This window comes from Labrus mixtus, chromosome 12 (genome assembly GCF_963584025.1).
Source record: "Labrus mixtus chromosome 12, fLabMix1.1, whole genome shotgun sequence".
Lineage (NCBI taxonomy): Eukaryota > Metazoa > Chordata > Actinopteri > Labriformes > Labridae > Labrus > Labrus mixtus.
Genome location: NC_083623.1, coordinates 23,843,256 through 23,862,660, shown reverse-complemented (window position 1 = coordinate 23,862,660; position 19,405 = coordinate 23,843,256). Strand labels below are relative to the sequence as shown.

At 44.0% G+C, this 19,405-nt stretch overlaps 2 protein-coding genes across 2 annotated transcripts in view; one reads left to right on the top strand and one right to left on the bottom strand.

Annotated features, from left to right (window-relative positions):
• The window catches only part of mdn1 (midasin AAA ATPase 1), a 65,582-nt gene that overhangs the window by 41,436 nt on the left and 4,741 nt on the right, over positions 1 to 19,405 (top strand). Inside the window, exons 64-95 of the mRNA XM_061051263.1 lie at positions 1,675 to 1,836; positions 2,493 to 2,778; positions 2,869 to 3,098; positions 3,595 to 3,690; positions 4,321 to 4,415; positions 4,612 to 4,736; positions 6,090 to 6,242; positions 6,759 to 6,868; positions 7,494 to 7,567; positions 7,662 to 7,845; positions 7,930 to 8,077; positions 8,239 to 8,385; positions 8,484 to 8,610; positions 8,845 to 8,950; positions 9,047 to 9,162; positions 9,422 to 9,826; positions 9,915 to 10,144; positions 10,314 to 10,451; positions 10,642 to 10,838; positions 11,930 to 12,091; positions 12,185 to 12,322; positions 13,516 to 13,651; positions 14,556 to 14,734; positions 14,821 to 14,952; positions 15,179 to 15,320; positions 15,523 to 15,839; positions 15,919 to 16,074; positions 17,848 to 17,949; positions 18,039 to 18,237; positions 18,582 to 18,755; positions 18,851 to 19,008; positions 19,126 to 19,215. Of these exons, the coding sequence (XP_060907246.1) occupies positions 1,675 to 1,836; positions 2,493 to 2,778; positions 2,869 to 3,098; positions 3,595 to 3,690; positions 4,321 to 4,415; positions 4,612 to 4,736; positions 6,090 to 6,242; positions 6,759 to 6,868; positions 7,494 to 7,567; positions 7,662 to 7,845; positions 7,930 to 8,077; positions 8,239 to 8,385; positions 8,484 to 8,610; positions 8,845 to 8,950; positions 9,047 to 9,162; positions 9,422 to 9,826; positions 9,915 to 10,144; positions 10,314 to 10,451; positions 10,642 to 10,838; positions 11,930 to 12,091; positions 12,185 to 12,322; positions 13,516 to 13,651; positions 14,556 to 14,734; positions 14,821 to 14,952; positions 15,179 to 15,320; positions 15,523 to 15,839; positions 15,919 to 16,074; positions 17,848 to 17,949; positions 18,039 to 18,237; positions 18,582 to 18,755; positions 18,851 to 19,008; positions 19,126 to 19,215 (5,214 nt within the window). The remainder of the gene's footprint in view (positions 1 to 1,674; positions 1,837 to 2,492; positions 2,779 to 2,868; positions 3,099 to 3,594; positions 3,691 to 4,320; positions 4,416 to 4,611; positions 4,737 to 6,089; positions 6,243 to 6,758; positions 6,869 to 7,493; positions 7,568 to 7,661; positions 7,846 to 7,929; positions 8,078 to 8,238; positions 8,386 to 8,483; positions 8,611 to 8,844; positions 8,951 to 9,046; positions 9,163 to 9,421; positions 9,827 to 9,914; positions 10,145 to 10,313; positions 10,452 to 10,641; positions 10,839 to 11,929; positions 12,092 to 12,184; positions 12,323 to 13,515; positions 13,652 to 14,555; positions 14,735 to 14,820; positions 14,953 to 15,178; positions 15,321 to 15,522; positions 15,840 to 15,918; positions 16,075 to 17,847; positions 17,950 to 18,038; positions 18,238 to 18,581; positions 18,756 to 18,850; positions 19,009 to 19,125; positions 19,216 to 19,405) is intronic.
• Positions 1,206 to 19,405, bottom strand: part of lyrm2 (LYR motif containing 2) — an 85,320-nt gene continuing 67,120 nt past the window's right edge. Inside the window, exon 4 of the mRNA XM_061051400.1 lies at positions 1,206 to 1,292. The gene's annotated coding sequence lies outside the window, so the exon portion shown is untranslated. The remainder of the gene's footprint in view (positions 1,293 to 19,405) is intronic.

Genomic DNA, 19,405 nt, shown 5'->3' with positions numbered 1-19,405 from the left:
TGACGGGCTCAGATTGTTACTTTAAGTGTCTGACTACATCACAGAAATGATCCAAACAGAGATCTTTTTGTTAAAGAGGAAGATTTTTTAAATCAGAAACAGCTGTTACATTATTCTCTTCAAAGCCATCAAACACCTTTAACACAGAGATGTTCCCTTCATGACATCACAAAGGGAAATAACCCCTCCCCCAGGTGGGTGACACTCCCACAGCTAGGTGTTTGTTCTGACCTCTGAGTCTGTGAGAGAAATTTCTTTTGAATTGCTAGTTCTCAAAAGAAATACGAACACAATGTTATATGAATCAGGAAACCGTTTATAGAGTGATCACGCAGAGCAAACATTGGAAATGGTTCCCTCTAGACAGCAGAGTTAATCTTCACACCATTTTCAAATTTAGTCATAGTCATAGTCTCCTGTCCTTTATATTTAGTCAGATATTAGTCATTTGTGATTTAATTTAGTCAATTAGTCACTGACTAAAATTGCACATCATTTTAGTTGATGAAAATAGAAGATATTTTAGTCAACAAAATCAGACGCATGCTTTTATTTTTATTATCAGAAGCTCCAGTGGGCGGGGCTTCACAGACCTGCAGGCTCCAGGCTGCATATTGTTGCACTCACCACACACACACACACACCTTTGATGAAGTATGCTATGGTTTACAGTGATTTTAGAACAGCTGAGGGGGTACGTGATAATCCTCACTTGTAATGTAGTTTTCGTTTCGTCACATTTTCGTCAATTAGATGATGAAGTAAAATTATTTATCAAATCATCAAATAGCGGAGTTTCGTCTCGTCATCGTCAACGAATATGTTCGTCATTTATTTTGTTGACAAGATTAACACTGCTAGACAGTCAGCTCAGACTGCTTCTTAAATACAGAAAACCCTCCTACAATATGGATACATCAAAGAACACTCATAAAACAATAAACCAATAAATCAATGTCAATACAACTGCTTCAAGGCAATCACACCTCTCAAAGATGGTAATCGCCAAAGAGGACAATTCAGGAAATCATTAAGTGAAGAGCCAGTTCCATCTATCTGCTCTTAATTACTCCTGTTATAAGAATAGTTCCCTTACAGTTTGCACTCGAGACACCCGAGCCCTTCCAGAGAGGGGGCGTGGTCAGACACAGCTCATTTCCATATTTAAAGGTACAGACACAGAAACAGCCTGTTCTGAGCAGGGCTGAAATAGAGGGGTTTATAGTCATGATCAAATACAGGATCAGAGTGGATTTAGAACAAGAAACTTCACACACATGTTTTGAGGAGCTCTTAGACTTATTTAAACTTTCTGAAAAGGAGGATAATATGTGACCTTTAAACTTTTGATTTTATTGACAATCTTCAGGCAGGACTCTCGGGTCAACAGCTGCTTTAATCTGTTTGTTTGTTTGTGTCATTGTTTAAAAGACTCAGGCCTCAATAAAGGAATTTCAGTCTTGGATCAAACATGTCTGTTGTTAGAACATGTCTGTTGTGAGCCTGTTATTCACAAAAACAAGATTTGGAGTAGACGCTGCAGCCTTTTTTTTTTGTGGCTGCTGACTCAGCAAGCTCTCTGAAATAATCCAGAGGTTTAAAAATACCTAAATGACCTTCTAACCACTATATTGAAGAAGAGTTTGTTTCTGACTGTAACGTGATGTTCTTCAGGCTCTGGTGAACGAGTGGGACGAGCAGGAGAGGAGGAAGAGAGAGAGAGAGCAGCTGGAGGCCAGTCTTTATCGTAACCGCAGCAGACTGCACGGCTCAGGACTGACTGAAGACGAGCAGGAGGAGAGAGACTTCAGACGACTCTTCCCTCAGTTCAACAAGGTAAACACACAGAAGAGATTTACAACCCGCCTCAGCTCCAGCTCTCAGCTCCAGCTCTCAGCCTGTCGTTAGGTTGACTGAAAGTTAGGCTGAGACAGGATTTCCAGCATGGAGCCCTCCACCAGATGGGTGACACAGTCAGGCTTTGGACATTCTTCTTTACAGTCTATGGTCGTGTCTATGTCTATGTAGTGTTTACAGTGGGTCGCGAATGTGTGCCTGGATTGTTTTTGGGCAAAAAGTTCATGAAGCGCTTTTCTTTTTTTTTCAACATGTTTGTTTTGTTCTTTCTCTTTGTATTATCACATATTGTGTACCACCTGAGGTCCAAACTACACCACTTTATATTTAAAATAAAAGTTGAAAAAACAAAAATCTGAAATTCAGGTCACGATTTTTCATGAAGGAGTAGGAGGGGGGTCCGGTTGAGACCAGTCCAGAATCTGAGTCTAAGTATTATACACATTTTGTCAAAATCAAACTTTAAACTAAAAGTCAAAAGTGATTTCACACTGAAGTAAGTTCTGCTATCGTGACGAGCCTTTCCCGTCATGTTGCTACAAAATGTTTCCTTTGCTTTCAACAGCAGGTTCATGCTGCTGTCTAAGATTAAAACAAAACAAGTCATCATCATGTTTGTTTCTACTCTCCATCAGGACTTTGCAGACATTACGTCTCAGCCCAGTCTGGAGGCTCCAGCAGACTCTGAGCTCCAGGAGGAGGAGGAGCAGGAGCAGGAGGAGTCCAGTGAGAGCAGCTCTCTGTCTGCAGCCGCCATGAACACACTGGTCCAGATCCACCAGCGCCTCTGTCTGGGGTACGCTCAGTCACTGTGGTACCAGAGCACCAAACCAGCCAATCACAGCAAAGAACACATCACAGCCCTCGTCTCCTCCTATCAGATCGCTTCCCCTCTGATGTCTCGCTTCTATCATCTGATTGGTCAGTGTTTCTTTTGGTTTTTGTCAAACTTCTTCAACTTTTTATTTTATCATCTCAGAAACGATGACCTCTGTGTGTTTCTCTTCTCAGACTCTGATCTGGACCAGCAGCTGAGCGGCAGTGAGCTGCTGCTCTCCGCCCTCCTCCAGAACACAGTGCAGGGAGCAGGCGGTCTGTCCGTCACCTCAGAGGGTCCGTACGATTTCTACCAGCAGCCCAACATGAGCGAGGCTCGTCTCTGTCTGCCCGTCCTCGAGCAGCTGAGTGCAGCAGTGAAGCAGAGACTGGACGACTGGCCCGAGCACCCAGCACTCGTACAGGTCAGACACCTTCAAATATCCAAACATTGTATGAGTCTGCCAACCTGCTGCACCGTGGGGAGACCCCCTTGTTAGTATATTGTTGATCTGCAAACTAATAAAAAATAAAATAAATGCACAGCAACAATTAAAAGCTGCCTGTGATGGTCAAAATGTGCAGCAACACCAGACTAGTTAAAGGGACTGAGCCTTAAAGAGGGATGGGCTTTATTTGAAGTTTTATAGTAACTGCATGTCTGATTTATTTTTATATTTAAAGATCAGTCTTTAAATCATTTTAAATTTGTAGTAGTCATCCAAAGTGATCATGTAGAAGTGTTCAGTTGTACATGATCATACAGGAACATGCAGGAAGACGCTTCCATTCGATTAGCTCGAATAATAAAAGTAACTGGTTTGTGAGTTGTAGACTGAGCAGCTAACTGATCTCAACATGTCTGCTGCTTTATTACCCACAGGAGTTGGTAAACTTGTGTCTTTGTTTTTTTTTTTCCAGCTGACTGTGGTCATAGAGAGAATCATGACGTTCAGTCTGGCCAGTCCTCTGGCTAAGTTCCTCAACGGTCTGGAGATCCTGCTCAGCAAAGCACAGGTGAGCTCGGTGTGCAAGAAACCCCTCAGCATGTAGGATTACATAAGTGTGTAACGTCAGCAGACATCCTCTATCACCGTCTGATAGACGATCTATCCCTCTGGGAACAGATGTTTATGTTCTCAGTAATTCATTTGAAGCCAGCTGAACTACTTCCAGGACAGATTTCATTTTCTGTGCAGGGCCGTCGTTTCTTTGTCCATAACATCGTGGAGTAACATCTGTTCATCTGTTGGGTCTCACTTCAACAGTTTAATATAAGTTACACAGCGGCTTCACTCTGACTCACTTCATCTCTAAGAAGGGGGGGGGGGATTTTCTTTTCTTGTGATTTACTTGCAGTTAAAGGGAATTCAGATTGCAGAAAAAACAACATGATTCACATTTTTAAAGTAAAAAGTCAAGTTTTGTCAGGTCTGTCCTTCTAGAGGAGAAGAAAACAACGTTAAAAATGTTTGTTGCATGGAGGTCAGATTGATCACTTCTAATGTGTTTCAGGTAGTAGGGATCAAATCAGAGACATTTTCATTTTAATATAAAGACAGAGAGTCTGCTAGTGTTTCTTCAACATCAGTTCGTAGCACAGATGTGATCTCTGTCTTATCTGTTTGTCATGTTTGTTCTCCTCAGGACTGGGAGAACAACGCCAGCCGCTCAGTCTCTCTGCGGAAAGAACTGGAACCAGTGACCCAGCTCATCATCCAGTGGCGCAAACTGGAGCTCACGTAAGAGCCACAGAGCTTAGACTACATTTTCTATTTGTGTTTTATAGAAAAGTGATTATAGATGTGAGATAAGCGAGGTTTAACCTGGACCAGAGTTCTCAGTGTGTCCTGTTTTTGTTTAACCTGATATTAGACGATGAACAGACTGTACAGGTTGTTTCCTATAAATGTATAACTGTGTCCTGTCACTCTGCAGCTGTTGGTCGAGTAGTCTGGACAACGCAATGAAGCGTCACACTCAGAAATCAACCAAACACTGGTTCTCCATCTACCAGCTGGTGGAGCGATATCTGGAGGAGCAGAGGACGGACCCTGACACAGGTATGTAGAGAATCAACTGCTCTCTGTTTGTTATCAATCACATTATACATAATTAATAGAAATCAATCAAATCAACTGTTGATCTGGGAACACAGACAGAGTAAGTGATCTGAGTTTTTAAAATGTTGTAAATTATTCTCATTTTTATAATCAGAGGTGTTAAATCTACACTAAAATATAAAGAGCACACTCTGGTATTTTTTCTCTTTTTGATGTTTTTTAAGGTCTTCAGATGATTGATATCTCTTAAAGGAGCAATATTATGTAACTCTGACATCTAGAGTTTAAAATAGGTACTGCAGTTAGCCCCCCGCCCCCTCGTCTCTAGAGTCGATGCTCACACAGGCCACCATGTGGTGGACACTGAAGCTTCAGTGTTTATCCAGCTCTGCATGGGTCTGTAAACCTTTCTGTGTTCTAACCTCTCTCCATTTTTCAAAAGCATCTCCAATATTGATCCTAGTTTGAGCACGTTTCTGCTCGTGGAGCTCAAAGTGCGTTTCAATGTTCAAATGTGTCAGGAAATGGCAACAAAAAGGAATGAAAAATAGAATACGATAACTAGATTTAGATTTTTGTTACAAAGACACAAACTGTAGCAAACAATCAGATGCATTGAAGGTGACATGCTATGCAAAAATACACTAAACCATGTTTATTTAACACATATATGTCCCTAGTCTGTCTGCAAACCCCCCCAATTATTCTACAATTCACTTAGCAGACGCCTTTTTCCAAAGCAACGTACATCAGAGCGTAACAACACAAGCAAGGATCTAGAAGAGGACACAATGTCAGTAAGAGCAAACAAACAGTTTTAAGTCCGATCAGACACACCGGTGCTGACAGGAAGTCTCTTCTTGAGAGCTCTAATCAGTATAGAAACCACCTTAAAAACATCGTTATCAAACAAAACCGTCGTCGTCGTCATCATCATCAATACTATCAAATGATGAGAAAAGTCCATCCTCTCCGTCTTCTGCCTGCTCCACTTTTCAGAAAACGTGTGCTCAAACAGGCCGTTTGGAGATTTTCCCTTCATGACATCACAAAGGGCAGTAACCCCTCCCCCACGTGGGTGACACTCCCACAGCTAGGTGTTTGTTCTGCCCTCTGAGTCTGCCTTCTCACCGTAAACAATAGGACATGGAGCAAGAAAGCCTGAGCCACGTCCCCTTCAGAGAGGGGGCGTGGTCAGACAGCTCATTAGCATTTAAAGCTACAGACAAACTTGTTGAAATAGAATATAATATGTGACCTTTAAAACATCCCTCACACGGTTAAACAAACGTTAAAGGTGGGAAAACGCTGTGACAGCTAAGAATCTTTGTCTTCCTGTTTCTGTCCTCTCAGGTGAGGAGGTGGAGCGTCTCTCCCTGTCCTCAGTGACCTCCACCCTGCAGGCCTTCATGGAGGGCTCCACCCTGGGAGAGTTTCACACTCGCCTGTCCACGCTGCTCAGCTTCCACTGTCACCTCCTGCTCGTCCCGGACCAGCCTGGACAAGGTCAGACGTCAAAACCTCTTCAGATACAGAAAATACAAGTCATTTAAAATACAGGAGTCACAGTTATTATTCCCCCGCCTCCTGGCTTGACTCTTATTGCTCCATATTTACATGTTAGGTAAACAAGTTGTTTTTATAATCAGCTCATAGTTAAACCATCTTGCAGTATTGCTGCACAGCATGGATGTAACAGGTTGGTGGTGTCCAACATTAGGAGATTATTGCCAGGAAAAAAAAAACGGATGTTGCATGAATATATTGACAAAATAATTGATCCCCTGACCAGACAGGGTCAGCCCCCACGCTGACATCTCTGTGGTTCAGGTCAGGCTTCAAACTATCTCAGACATCACTCACTGGATTCCAATAAAGTCAATAGTTACATGGAAACTCCATCTCATCACTGAACTAGAAAATAGATTTGACCTGTGAACTTCAGGGGTCCAAACGAGGCTGTATGTATGTAGGGAACAATCTGGACTATCGATGGTTAACTCTTTTGTTTTTGTTTCACAGAGTCTTTGTCGAGTCTTTTGTGGAACCTGCACAAATACTACAGCCAGTTCTCCGACTGCGTCCAGACCAGAATCAGTCAGCTCCGACAGCCCATCGAGAAGGAGCTCAAGGTTTGGATCCCTGTTTAATGATTTACTGTGAACCAGCATGATGGGTCTCTGTCTGTGTCAAGGAGTGTTGAGACTGTTTATTTTTAGTTCAGTGATTAGAAACAGGGTCGATGCAAAACTGCTTAAAGACACAAAAATATGTCAATTATCAAGTTCGGCTTTTTCACCTGGTGATCAACTTAAAATGTGCAAAATTTGTCGCGAAAGCTTCTCAGCACTGAGACTTTCCTGGGACCTGGTACTGGTCCTGGTACTGATCCTAGCTAACAGGTCTTTAAACTGGGGCCTGGTACTGGTCCTAATTAACAGGTCAACAAACTGTGACCTGGTACTGTTCCCAGCTAAAAGCTAATCAAACTGGTAACTGGTTCTGATCCTATCTTACCGGTCTTTAAACTGGGACTTGGTCATAAAGTTCCTCCAGACAGTGGAGGAGGGAGATTAACCCAGCTGTGACCTAGACATGATGGCCTTTGAATTTCTTGCGTTAATGAAAATGGGTCTAAATGGAGGTTGTGTGTAACAGACATAACAATCTGAGATGTATATTTGATCATCTGAAAACAGTTTAACAATATTCCATCACGGTGTTAAAGTCAACTGAGATTTGAATGTGTTCCCTCAGGACTTTGTGAAGATCTCCAAGTGGAACGATGTGAGTTTCTGGTCCATCAAACAGTCGGTGGAGAAAACACATCGGTAAGATTCTGAATATATATATGAGGACTTTTGTGTTTTAGGACACAGTGTTGTGTTTCTAACATTGTTCCCCCTCTCTGTTCTCTTCTGTTAGGACTCTTTTCAAGTTTGTGAAGAAGTTCGGGGAGGCTCTGAGCGGTCCCAGTGTCCCCTCTCTGGTGGAGCAGGGGAGCAGTGCGAGCCTGGACAGTGTGGATGTAAACTCAGAGGAAACACCCATCCACCGGGTTCACCGGGCCCTGAAGAGCAACCCGCCTGGGAAGGGCCGAGACCTGGAGGTACAAGTTGTCAAAGCACACAGAGAGGGTTGATCATATTGAATCATTTGTTATCAACCTAATAAGCTGAATGATGTTTTTCAGTGTGACGAGGTCCCAGGTGAGGGAGTTGAAGGTTCGTCTCTGCAGGCCCGTCTGCCCGTTCTGACCAGGAAAATGAAGAAAATGTGCGTCCAGCTGCTGAAGAAAAGCCCTGTGCCCGAGCTGACTGAAGACCTCGACTGCTTCACGGGTAAGAAACACAAAAACACAATCAAATAAATGAAATGAGACATGGACCTATCCACCCAGATGCTCATTGTTTATCTTCAGATGTGAGCATTTGGATGTAGATCGGTCAAATTAAGGATGGTAAAAGTAGAAAAATACACAAGTATGTGTCCTTCTGTCCAGGCGAGGTGATCAGTAACCTGCAGGCACTGCAGAGCCTCAGCGTGAACACGTCGGCAGAGAAGGAGAAGCAGAAAGCCGAGGTGAAACACATCCTGCAGCAGAAACAGAGAGCGCTGTCAGATTTGTTCAAGATGCTCACAGAGATAGGTGAGTTCTTCCTCTCTGGTGTTTCCAGAGTTTTTTTTTTGAACTCTCAGATAAAGAAAAACACTCTCTAATACTGTATGTGTCACGGTCTCTTTCAGGTCTGTCGTACCGTAAAGGCCTGACGTGGAACAGGACGGCCGATCCAGAGCAGACTCTGTGTCTGCAGCCGCTGGAGCTGAGCACGGCTCTGACTGCTGTCAGGAAGCAGGAGCCGGCCGAGAGCGCGTAAGAACAACACAGCTTCATTTATTTAACTGCTGCCAGTTCATGTTCAGGACTTAGTGAAATCAGAAAAAATATTAATTTTGAGTCATTTTGGTCAGATACCGCCCTCTAACCATCCTGGATTTGAGCTCGTGCATGAGCAACCGTACACCTCACACCTCTTGCATCCATGCTCGGGCCAAAGCAGTGCAGTCGTCTCTAAAAGCTGTTTTCTCTTTGCTCTCGATGTTGCAGGTTGTTCACAGAGTTGTTGACAGCGTGGGATGGATGTCAGAAGTATTTCTACCGTTCATGGGCGAGGAAGACGACCCTGCTGACCGCTCTGCAGCAAGCCGCCAAGGTGAGACACAAACTGACACACATAGTGATTACAGATAAAGAAGTGTATGTAGCATAGCTCTTTGGTCTAAACTCTATATGTGTGTGTTTGTTTCAGGAGCTGGGTCTGGGGAACATCGAGCGCTGCAGAGGTTTCTCTGCTCATCTTTTCAAGCTGCTCCTCAGACAGAGACGACGGCTGTCCAAACTCACCGAGCAGTGGGTCCACCTCAGGTCAGTCTGCTGTCGCATCGTGTTTGTTAAACATGCACGGAGCAGAAGGTCTGCCGAGGGGAAGCAATGCACTGAGGGATAACTTTGTTTTGTTAACCTGAAAGTCGCATATCAAACCTATAGCTCTGTTGATGTCTGAAAGTTGACAAAATGTGTGTTTTGATTATGTAACATTTAGCTTACTGGATGGAGATGAAGTTTAATTTTGTATATTAAATATAAGTTAACCTTTGTCCCTTTTTCCATCCTAATCTCTCAGGAGGCTGACTGACAGCGTTCAGGGCATCAAGGCCGACCTCCAGAGCCGCAGTGAGGACCCGGCCTGCGCCCTCCCTCCTCAGGAGTCTCTGCAGAGCTGGCTCGTCAGAGGGCAGGAGCTGGCCGCTCAGTGCTCCACCCTCCTGCAGCAGCTGTCCTGGCTCCACCAGTGCTGCCCCGACGACCTGCAGCAGAAGGAGACGGGCAGCTGCAGCCAGCACACCCTGAGGTGTCCGTCCCCGCTCGCCGCCCACCGCCAACCCCCCGGCTGTCTGATGAGGAGGGGGGACGCCGCCTGGTGTCAGCTAAACCAGAGCTTCATCGCCATGTCCAATCAGACGCAGAGCATAAAGGTGGAGCTGGATGACGCAGCGCAGCAGACGTCAGACAGAGTCCTCCACACGTGGTGAGACATCACTTTTACATTGTATTTCAAATCTGTTGTCACAGCTTTCGACGAGTATCAGTCTGAACACGGTTGGTTTATTCCACAGGAAACACTTCATGACGTGCTGCTCGGCCTTCGATCAGCTGGGAGCTGTGGCGGCTCAGATGCCCGGCGTGGAGCAGCTCTTCTCCCCGACCGTGTGTGTCGGCAGCAGCGCTGACAACCAGCCGGCCATCACACAGAGCCTGCAGTACGTGAGAGGACAGGTGGAGGCCGGCATCACCGAGTTCACCACCTGGAAGACTCAGCTGCTCTCTATTGGGCCACACAACTCAGGTGAGTGACCAGACCAGAGTCTTTAACCACCACTGCATAATGATGATTTAGATGATTTAGAATGTAACATCTTCAGAAGTTGGAGCAGGGTTTTAGCATTCCTTTTTTTAAAGTAAAAATCACTTGAAGTAACACGCTGTCACACTCCGTCTCCTCATTCCTCTCACAGATCTGCAGCCTGCCTTCTGTTCTGACTTCTCTGCTGAGCTGGAGACAAACATCAACACGGTGTTGTGTGCCGTCCAGACGCTGGTGAAGAGACGGGAGAGAGAGCAACAACCAGAGCAGCAGGGTGATATAAAGAAAGGTGAGAACAAGTCAAGGAGATTGATGGAGAATCTGTAGCATGCAGAGGGGGAACCATCACAGCCACATTTATAACAGGTTTTTTTTAATTTTAAAGGTGTTTTCAGTTGTCCAGATCGTTGTATTCTTTACATCTGTTTTTATTCTGCCAGCATTAAACGTTGTCGTCCTGCTGTTATTAGATGTGACAGAGGGTGCTGCAGAGGAGAAGGAGGATGAAGGTCCTGTGGAGGACCTGCTGAAGCCCGGTCACCTGTCTCGTCTCCTGGAGGACGAGCTGGCTGCAGAGGTGGACGCTCTGTGTGTGGGAGATGTGAGCGGCGGGCTGGAGAAGCTGCTGAGCCGCCTCAAGACTCACAGAGACTCGTGTCAGCCTTCTCAGCTGCAGGTAGGAACACAGCCTCACATCCATCACACTGAAAGTCTGATTTTTATATAATCACATAATCCTCTCATCGGAATGCTCCCACTGAGCTGCCAGTTCATGTCATGTTTTTATTTATAAACCAATTAAAGTGTATCTGAAGTGAGCATGGGAAAATGATATTATAGACTTGTTTATTTAAAAACACCTGCAGGAGGGATGTTCATTAACCCTTCATGAAGTCCCTTTGAGTGACAAGGTGCTGTGATTTTGAAAAAGTAATCTTCATCAGTTGATCTGCAGATTATAAAATCATAACATATATTGCACATATATCTTTAATAATAATTAGATTATAATAGTCAACTTCATCTATTAAAGGTTTATTTTTGGGCCTTTATTGTAGAGACAGGACAGTGGACAGAGTATGAAACACAGAGAGAGTGGGAATGAGATGCGGGAATGGAGCCACAGGTCAGATTTGAACCCTGGCCGTCCTTTTTGGGGGGACAGTAGACTCTGTACAGTACATGTGAGTGTGTGATATAACTGCTAGCCTACAGTATCAACGCTCCCACGATGCTTTTTTTTAAGTGAACAATCTGAGACAAACGTCCTTAAATCATCAGCAGTCAGTCAAATTGAACTGAGTTAGAGCTCACTGAATCTAAACATTTAAGTCACTCTCTAGACTTTTTAGGAACATGTTACAATCTAGGTATGAAACCTTAAATAGTTTCATTTCTGTATGAAACATGTCGGGTAAAAAAAAATATTTTTCAAGCTCCTTTTTAGGGTCATTATTTCAGAATGTGTTTTTTCTGCTGTTCATGAATTTTATTCAATCTTATTACAATGTTAGTTTCATTAGCATCAGTCCATGTAAGATAAGATAATCCTTTATTTATCCCACAACGGGGAAATTTACATTGTTATAGCAGCAAAGAGCAAAGATTGCAAAGAAAAAGTGAACACAGTACAATTTAAATTTAAAAAAGAAAAATGTACAAAAAATAGATAGATACCACAATATAGATTTTAAAAAATAGATCAGCTGAGCTGCAGTTTTGACAAAAATGTAGTCAAATTTGTGATGTGTGTGTGTGTGTGTTTAGGAGGTGGACAGGGCGTGCAGGATGCTGGTGCGTCTGCAGCCTCTGCTCGGGGTCTTCTGTGACGTGGTGAGGTTCTACGTGTCCGTGTCTGTAGGAGCTCACAGGAGCACGGGGAAGCTGCTGTCTGTGCTCGCCAGCATCTTCACCCAGCTCGCTCAGAAGGTAAACAACAACAACACTCTGTCAATAACAATATACGGATATAAGAGGAACTGAAAGCACTGAGTCAATGATTGTTTTCTCCCCCCTCTTCAGGGTTTCTGCCTCCCTCAGGAGCTGATGGCCGGGGGAGACGGAGAAGGAGCCACAGAGTTTCACGACTACGAGGGCGGAGGAATCGGGGAGGGCGAGGGCAACAAAGACGTCAGCGACAAGATCGAGAATGAAGACCAGGTGAGGACAACTCAGAGACTTTACTCGTTTTTTTTCTTGTTTAATAATCACAACTCATAAACGCTCCTTAAAAGCATCCAGTAAGAGGACTTTCTGATTGTTTTTCAAGCTTTATTTTAAAAGAGCAAAAAAGCCTGGTCAGCAGTAAACATTGAGATCTTAAATCTTCCTCCAATTCTAACTCTGATCATCAGTGTTGTTTCTCCTGTGTTTATAATGTAAAAGTTTTTATAAAAACGTCAGCGACCTCTTTTTTGTTCCTCAAATGTTTTCCTGTTTCACTCAGGTGATAAATGGTCCACTATACGGTGGTGAAAATAGAATCTTTCTTGGATCATTCCTCTAAAATCCTTAGTCTTTTTTCCACCTGATTTCAGGGATAAAAGAAATGAATGAACTGTGAAAGATTTTTGGTGCATTTTGTCTTTTCCTTTCACCTTTTCTTAAGTCATAAACAATAAACACAATAAACACACAAAAGAATTTAGATCAGGCACAGAGAATTGACTTGAGCTCTTGTTCCACCGAGCGGTCCGGTTCAGTTCAGTACGTTACACATTTATTGCCGTTTCCACGCAAATGTACCAAATTAACCATTCATTACGATACCCTTCTGTTGAGCTTCCAAGTGTACTGATCAGACCCTAGAGGGTGGAGCTTAACACGCTGCAGTCCTTTGATTGGTCGAAAGAATTGTTACTTCCTGTGTGACAGCGGTAATAAATTACTTAAACAAAACTTGTCATGTTTAAATATCAAGGCAGTTTCTGTTTTAGTGATGTCAGCGCACAGTGCTGCCCGGTGGATGACCTCGGAGGTGAAGACCTTTGTACGGATTGTTGTCTTTTGTTTCCATTGTTGTTGTTGAATTTATTGGCGGGCTACACCATGCCAAGCTGCTGTGATGTCACGCTGTTACCTAGCGATCCGGCTTACACTCCTCTGACTGAGTAAGGGTATGGTTGGCTGTGGAATCGCAGGCAAGATCAGGATTTACTGAACCAAGCTGTACTAAACCGAATGTTGTGACACAAGAGATAATGCGGTGAAGCCTTGGGTTGAAAGTGTAATTGACACTAATTAGTATAATTGATTGTAGGTTTTAACTATTTTCACCAGCGATGATCTGAATCAAGTTTTCTGTATATTGTCTGAACAACATTTCCCATGATTCTGTGTGATTCCTCCTGCAGGTGGAGGACACATTCCAGGAGGGTCAGGAGAAGGAGGAGGAGCAGGATAAAGGAAACATCGAGGCCGAGGACAACGCCATCGAGATGTCGGAGGACTTTGATGGACAGATGCACGACGGAGACGGGAAAGAACAAGGTAACTTCTTCTTTTTATATCTGTTATAACGTTCTTCTTCCTGTTGCTCTAATGTGACCTGCTCACTGTGTTTTGTTCCATGTCTACTTTTTCTCCTGACTTCCTGAGATGACACAGTCGATCCTGCACATTCAGCTGGTGCCATATATTTACATACCGCTCTACTGAAGAAAATCTAACTCACTTTTTTCACTCCTCCATATATCCCATGTGACACACACTCTGTGTTTAAATTCAGAAATGTTTGTATTCAAGTTCCTTTAAAGATCATTTCAGTGTGATGTTTTAAGTGATCTTAATTCAGTTCGAACACATCTTCAGGGGTCAAAGTTCACTTTTATTGTGAAATAATCTTCTACAATAAAGCTAACTCTCTTCAATGTTTAGAGTAGTGATACTCAACCCGAGGCTCTCGAGCCACATGTGGCTCTTTTAGGTCCTACTTGGAAAAATAAATCCAAAGTAATTATTTAAAAAAGGGAAACATTGTCAGCAAAAATTATTCTTTGAAAGTCGTGTCACTGTGTTCCCCACATATTTTAGGAAAGAAAGAGGTTTTTTGATCGTTGCTCTTGCAGATATATTTTTTGGTCAATGTGGCTCTTAAGTCTAACAAGACCTAAGAGTACCACTGGTTTAGAATTTGGACTGCAGTACCCATTTTAAACACTAGATGTCAGAGTTACATATTGCTCCTTTAAAAAGATCTACAAAACGTGTGAACAATGTGCTTTAAATCAGAAAACCACCAGCTTTAGAGCACAGTTTTTATATAGCAAACAAGAAGGAGAAACTATGTTCATCATTAAGTGCAGGAGGCCCTCAATAAGAACTTTAGAACTTTAAATATAGAGATTTCACTGAAAAAATAAAATGTGTTTTTTCTTTTTTTAATTATTTGCAGAGGAGGACGACGACTCGTCTAAAGAGGAGGAGGAAAAGGAGCTGGACAAAAAGATGGGCGACCTTGGTGAAGGTGAGGCGGAGACTCTGGATGAGAGGATGTGGGGAGATGATGAGGACGATGAAGAGGAAGAGGAAGGAAGTGACAAAGAGGAAGAGTCTGGACAGGGCATGGACCAGGTACAGAACAAAATCATGACTTCAACTTGTTAGAGGTCACTTCAGTGCGTGTTCTCTAACTGAGTGTCCTCGATGTGTCCTCTCAGGGGGAATCAGAGCTGGTGGCCAAAGACGACAACCTGGACGCTGCAGATCCAAACAAAGAGAAGAAGAACCAGGACGGAGACGATCAGATGGACGAGGAGGAGAAAGACAAAATCAACGAACAAGGAGACCAGGTAACCGTCTCTGCAGCATTCCCATACCTTTCATAAAATATGTTTATTACATTTCTAAAGATTGATACAACACAAACAAGACTTAAACAGCACACAGAAGTTAAATAAATCAGTTTTTACATACGCAGTCATGACCTTTAAAAAAAAAAAAATCCAGACTCTGTTAGAAGTTTACAACGTTTCACAGATTGATGTGTCTAATGTGTTTCCTGCTGTTGTTTCTCAGAGGGAGTTTGATGAGAATGAGGTGGATCCGTACCACGGTCAGCAGGACAAGGGACCGGAGCCTGAGGCCATGGATCTGCCCGAAGATCTGAATCTGGACCAGGACGAGGAGGCGGGAGAGGATGGGGAGGGCGAGGGAGAAGGTGAGACCTGCAGCTAACATGCAGAGTTTATTCCTGCTGGATGGCGGAGGAGGGAGATACACTTAGTGCAGCTCCAGACGATGTTATGAACACACATACCTCTTGGTTTGGTTCATAGAGGTATCAGGAAGAAGATGAAGAATGAATGTTATGAACCAGTATGAAAAACAAAAGTGTGACGCTTGTCTTTTTATTTTTCCAGAGGAGAACCCTTTTGACATCGATGATAAAGCCACGCCTCTGGATGAGAAGGAAGACGGACAGAAAGATGGAGACAACGAGGAGGAGCAGAAGGAGGAGGGAGCGGAGCAGATGGAGGAAGAGCAGACGGACCAACCAGGAGAGGAGAAGACTCAGGAGCCAAAGACTGAAGAGGAGGAGGAGGAGGGAGGGGGAGAGAGAGCGGAGGGAGATGAAGAGTCAGCTGAGAAAGATGAAGAGGAGAAAAAGGAGGGAGGAGAGGAGGCAGGAAGAGATGAAGATCATACTGTTCCTAACGATGAAGGGCACAAACCAAAGGTGTGTATGACAGAGAGCTCCTGTGTGATCGACACACACACATCTGTCAGGTGTGTAACTGTCTTTATTCTGCTCACAGGAGGAGGAGGAAGGAGCAGGCGAGGATGAGGAGCAGCCGGAGTCAGCAGAGAGGAAGGAGCACAACACGGACGGTCAGACCGGAGAGGAGAACGTTCAGAGTGAGACGGCTGTGGAGCTCGCAGGAGAGGCCTCGGAGAGAGACCAGGCCAAAGAGGTACACAAACACATCACACACCTCGTGTGTTCACCTGCACACACACACTGAGGGAGGAGCATGACACACGCTCACAGGACATTCTGCTCTGTACACTGACACTGCTGTATAAACAAACTGCAACCAAGCAGTGTTCAAAAATGAACCTGTGTGGGAGTGCAAAAAACTGCAGTTCCTAGAGTGTCCACTTGAGGCTTGCTGCAAAATCCCCAGAAACCCCATACACACCCCATGTTAAAAGTCTGTGTAGAGAAAAAGACATGTGAACAGTCTGGTACTAAAATCAAATATGATAGTGCAAGTTTTTACTCGGCACACTGTGCTAGAAGGGATTTTCAACTCATTTGTTTCTATTTTATGAAGGCAAAAAGTAAGGCATAATTAGGGCCGTGTCTGAGTTGACTGACAGGTGAGGGCGCTCTAGCTCTGAGCAAGGAAGCCAAAGACCCGCCCTCATATCTACGGGTCTTGGTCAAACCACACACCCCTCCCCCTCTCCCTACACTTCAGCTCCGTTTGCACGCTCACGTAGAGGTATCAGCCGCATTGAGCGCCGTCCAAAACCTCAGATCATGGAGTGACAGTGGATGGAAACTGTCCAACAGCGAGTCTGCACACTGCACACATGCTGACTCTGTAAACGGGTGAAACACATTTAATTGTTGATCACTGGAGACGCTCTGTGCATAAAAATTCAGCTCATCAACCCCATCAATTTTAACAAGGTGACAAACACATTATAACACCAAAGTCTGTTTCTACAGCGTCCTGTTAATCTCCTCATCTTACAGCAGCCTGGTGACCGACATTAAAAATAACTTTATAGAAATAATCAGACTTGTACCTGATGGTCTTAAGTCATAAAGAGGCATTAGTAATTAGGCAGAGCTCCATTCTGTTTTGTAGCCAGCTGAATTCTCCTCATTGGGGCATTAAGTTGTTTAAATTACACTTAACTTAAAAGAAGTCATGTTCTGCTGGTTTAAGATAAACTCTGGTTATCTGGGTCAGAGTTCTGTTTTTTATACCTCTTTTTATTCTGGGTCTTCAGAATTCTGGCTTCCCTAAATGCAATTCTTGCAAAGGCCACTAGAGGTCACCACATGTCTGTGTCTTTATATCAGCCATAATCAGAGGCTTGTCAACAGGCAAGGCAAGGCAACTGCTTGGGGCCCCAGACTAGTAGGGGACCCCTGAGGCCTCACAAACTTGTAACAACAGCAGTGGCCCTGTTAAGCGTTGCATGCATGTGAAAATCAAAGTATGTCAATGAAGAAAAATGAAGCAGAATTATCCATCTGTAGGAGAGAAAATACAAACAGAACAAAGGAGGTAGAGAAGGAAGCGTCGGGACACTGGCAGACAGAATGGAGATGAACGCTGGTTGGAGGGCCCCCCAATTACTTTCTGCCTAGGGCCCCAACAGACTCTAGAATCACCACTGGTCATAATAAGCCAGTGCAGAGGACATACACAGCTTCATGTTTGGTGCAGCCTGTGCAGGAGAGATAACCTGGAGGAACAGCTGTGAAAAAGTCATTTACTTACATTCATTCATTACATTCATTCATTCATTCAATCGTTTAGGTCAAACTTAGATGTTCAGAAGAGCAGGTGATATCAATCAAAGAGCTCTGTGTCGATTAACAGAAAGTCAAAAGATGAATCTCTATTTTAACACCAAAGTGAGCTGATATAATCCACCTGAAGACATTATCTCATCCTCTTAATGAAGCTGAAATTAAAGATGTTTCCACTGTTTTTGTGTGTCAGGAGCATGGGAGTGGAGCTGCAGATGCCAGCCAATCAGAAGGCCACCAGTCAAAGCTGACAGCAAGAATGGCCTCACAGAAACAGACTCAGGACAGAACTCAGGTTTGAGAATCTGACCTGCTGCTCTCCTCTAGTATCTGTTTGTTATTCTCTCCAATTTATAAAAATGTTTTTTTAATGTACTGTTTCAGAGCTTCAAGAGGAAACCAGGTCAGGCGGATAACGAGCGATCCACGGGCGATTATAACGAACGAGTGAATAAACGTCTGAGAACAGTGGAGAGCGGGAAGGATCGCTCTGAGGACAACAGACAGAGTGACACTCAGCAGGAGTCTGACCTGTACGAGCACATCAAAGAGGGAGAGTCCACGTACGACACGCAGACATACGGTCAGTGTTCGGTCTCTTCACACACACACACACACACACACACACACACACACACACACACACACACACACACACACACACACACACAAGATTTATTTAGATATGTTTTTACCTCATTAATAAATGAAGACTTTGAAAATCTCTTTTAATCATCCTCATTACTTCTCATTGTTTTGACCGTTCACCTCATGATTAAGACTAACCATGGGGGTTTATTTTTAAATCTTAGCTCAGTCTTCTTTTGTTTGACAGAAATGCTTTTTTAAAGTTTTCTGATGTTTTATAGTAACTTTTCAGACGTCTTCGGTTCAGATTTATTTATTACTTTTGCATTTTCTCTCCAGATGTTGCCAGTGCCGACCAGCAGAAAGCAGCCGGTCCTCAGCAGGACCAGGACGAGGAGCAGAACGAGGAGGATGTCGCCATGGAAACGGAGAACCAGGAAGAGGACCTTCAGGCTGCCGAGGTCCAGGAGCTGAAACCCGAGCAGCTCGACTCCAGCAAGGCCTCAAAAACAGGCGAGACGCTTCTTCTTCTCTCTCCTGCCTGTCTGTGCCTGGGAAATAACTCTGACTTCATAGTTTTTATTAATGTGATGTGTTCATGTGTGTAGGAGCGGACAGTGGAGAGATGGAGGTGCAGACTCAGGCAGAGGGGGAGGAAGAGGAGAGGTGGAAAGAGCGACTAAACACCAGAAAAGAAGAACGAGAAGAGAGATGCACAGAGTCAACGATTCACACGGTCCCTGAGCTGCTGCTGGACACCATGCAGGTAAAATACAAGTGTCTGTCTGTCTCATCATATCACCCTCATCATCCCTGTTACTGTTGCTCCTCACGTTGAGGTTTCAGAGTCTGAACTGAAAGCTGTGTGTCTTTGTGTTTGTAGAAGGAAGAGAGAGACCCGGAGGAGATCAGGAGGGAGATGGAGCTGCAGCTGGAGGCCTGGCACAAACTGGCTCCAGGAACTCAGGAGGAGGTGAGGCTGACCCAGAAATATTCAAAACTTTAACATTTTTCATGTAGTTGTCTAACAGTCCAGTCTCTGGTTTGAAGGAGGACACACCAAAGGGAATACCAGAAACATATTGAACCCTTAAATCTATTCTTGTGTTTTGCACGGTAACCAATGCATCCAGCCGCCAGAAAGACTGTTTGACTAAAGACAC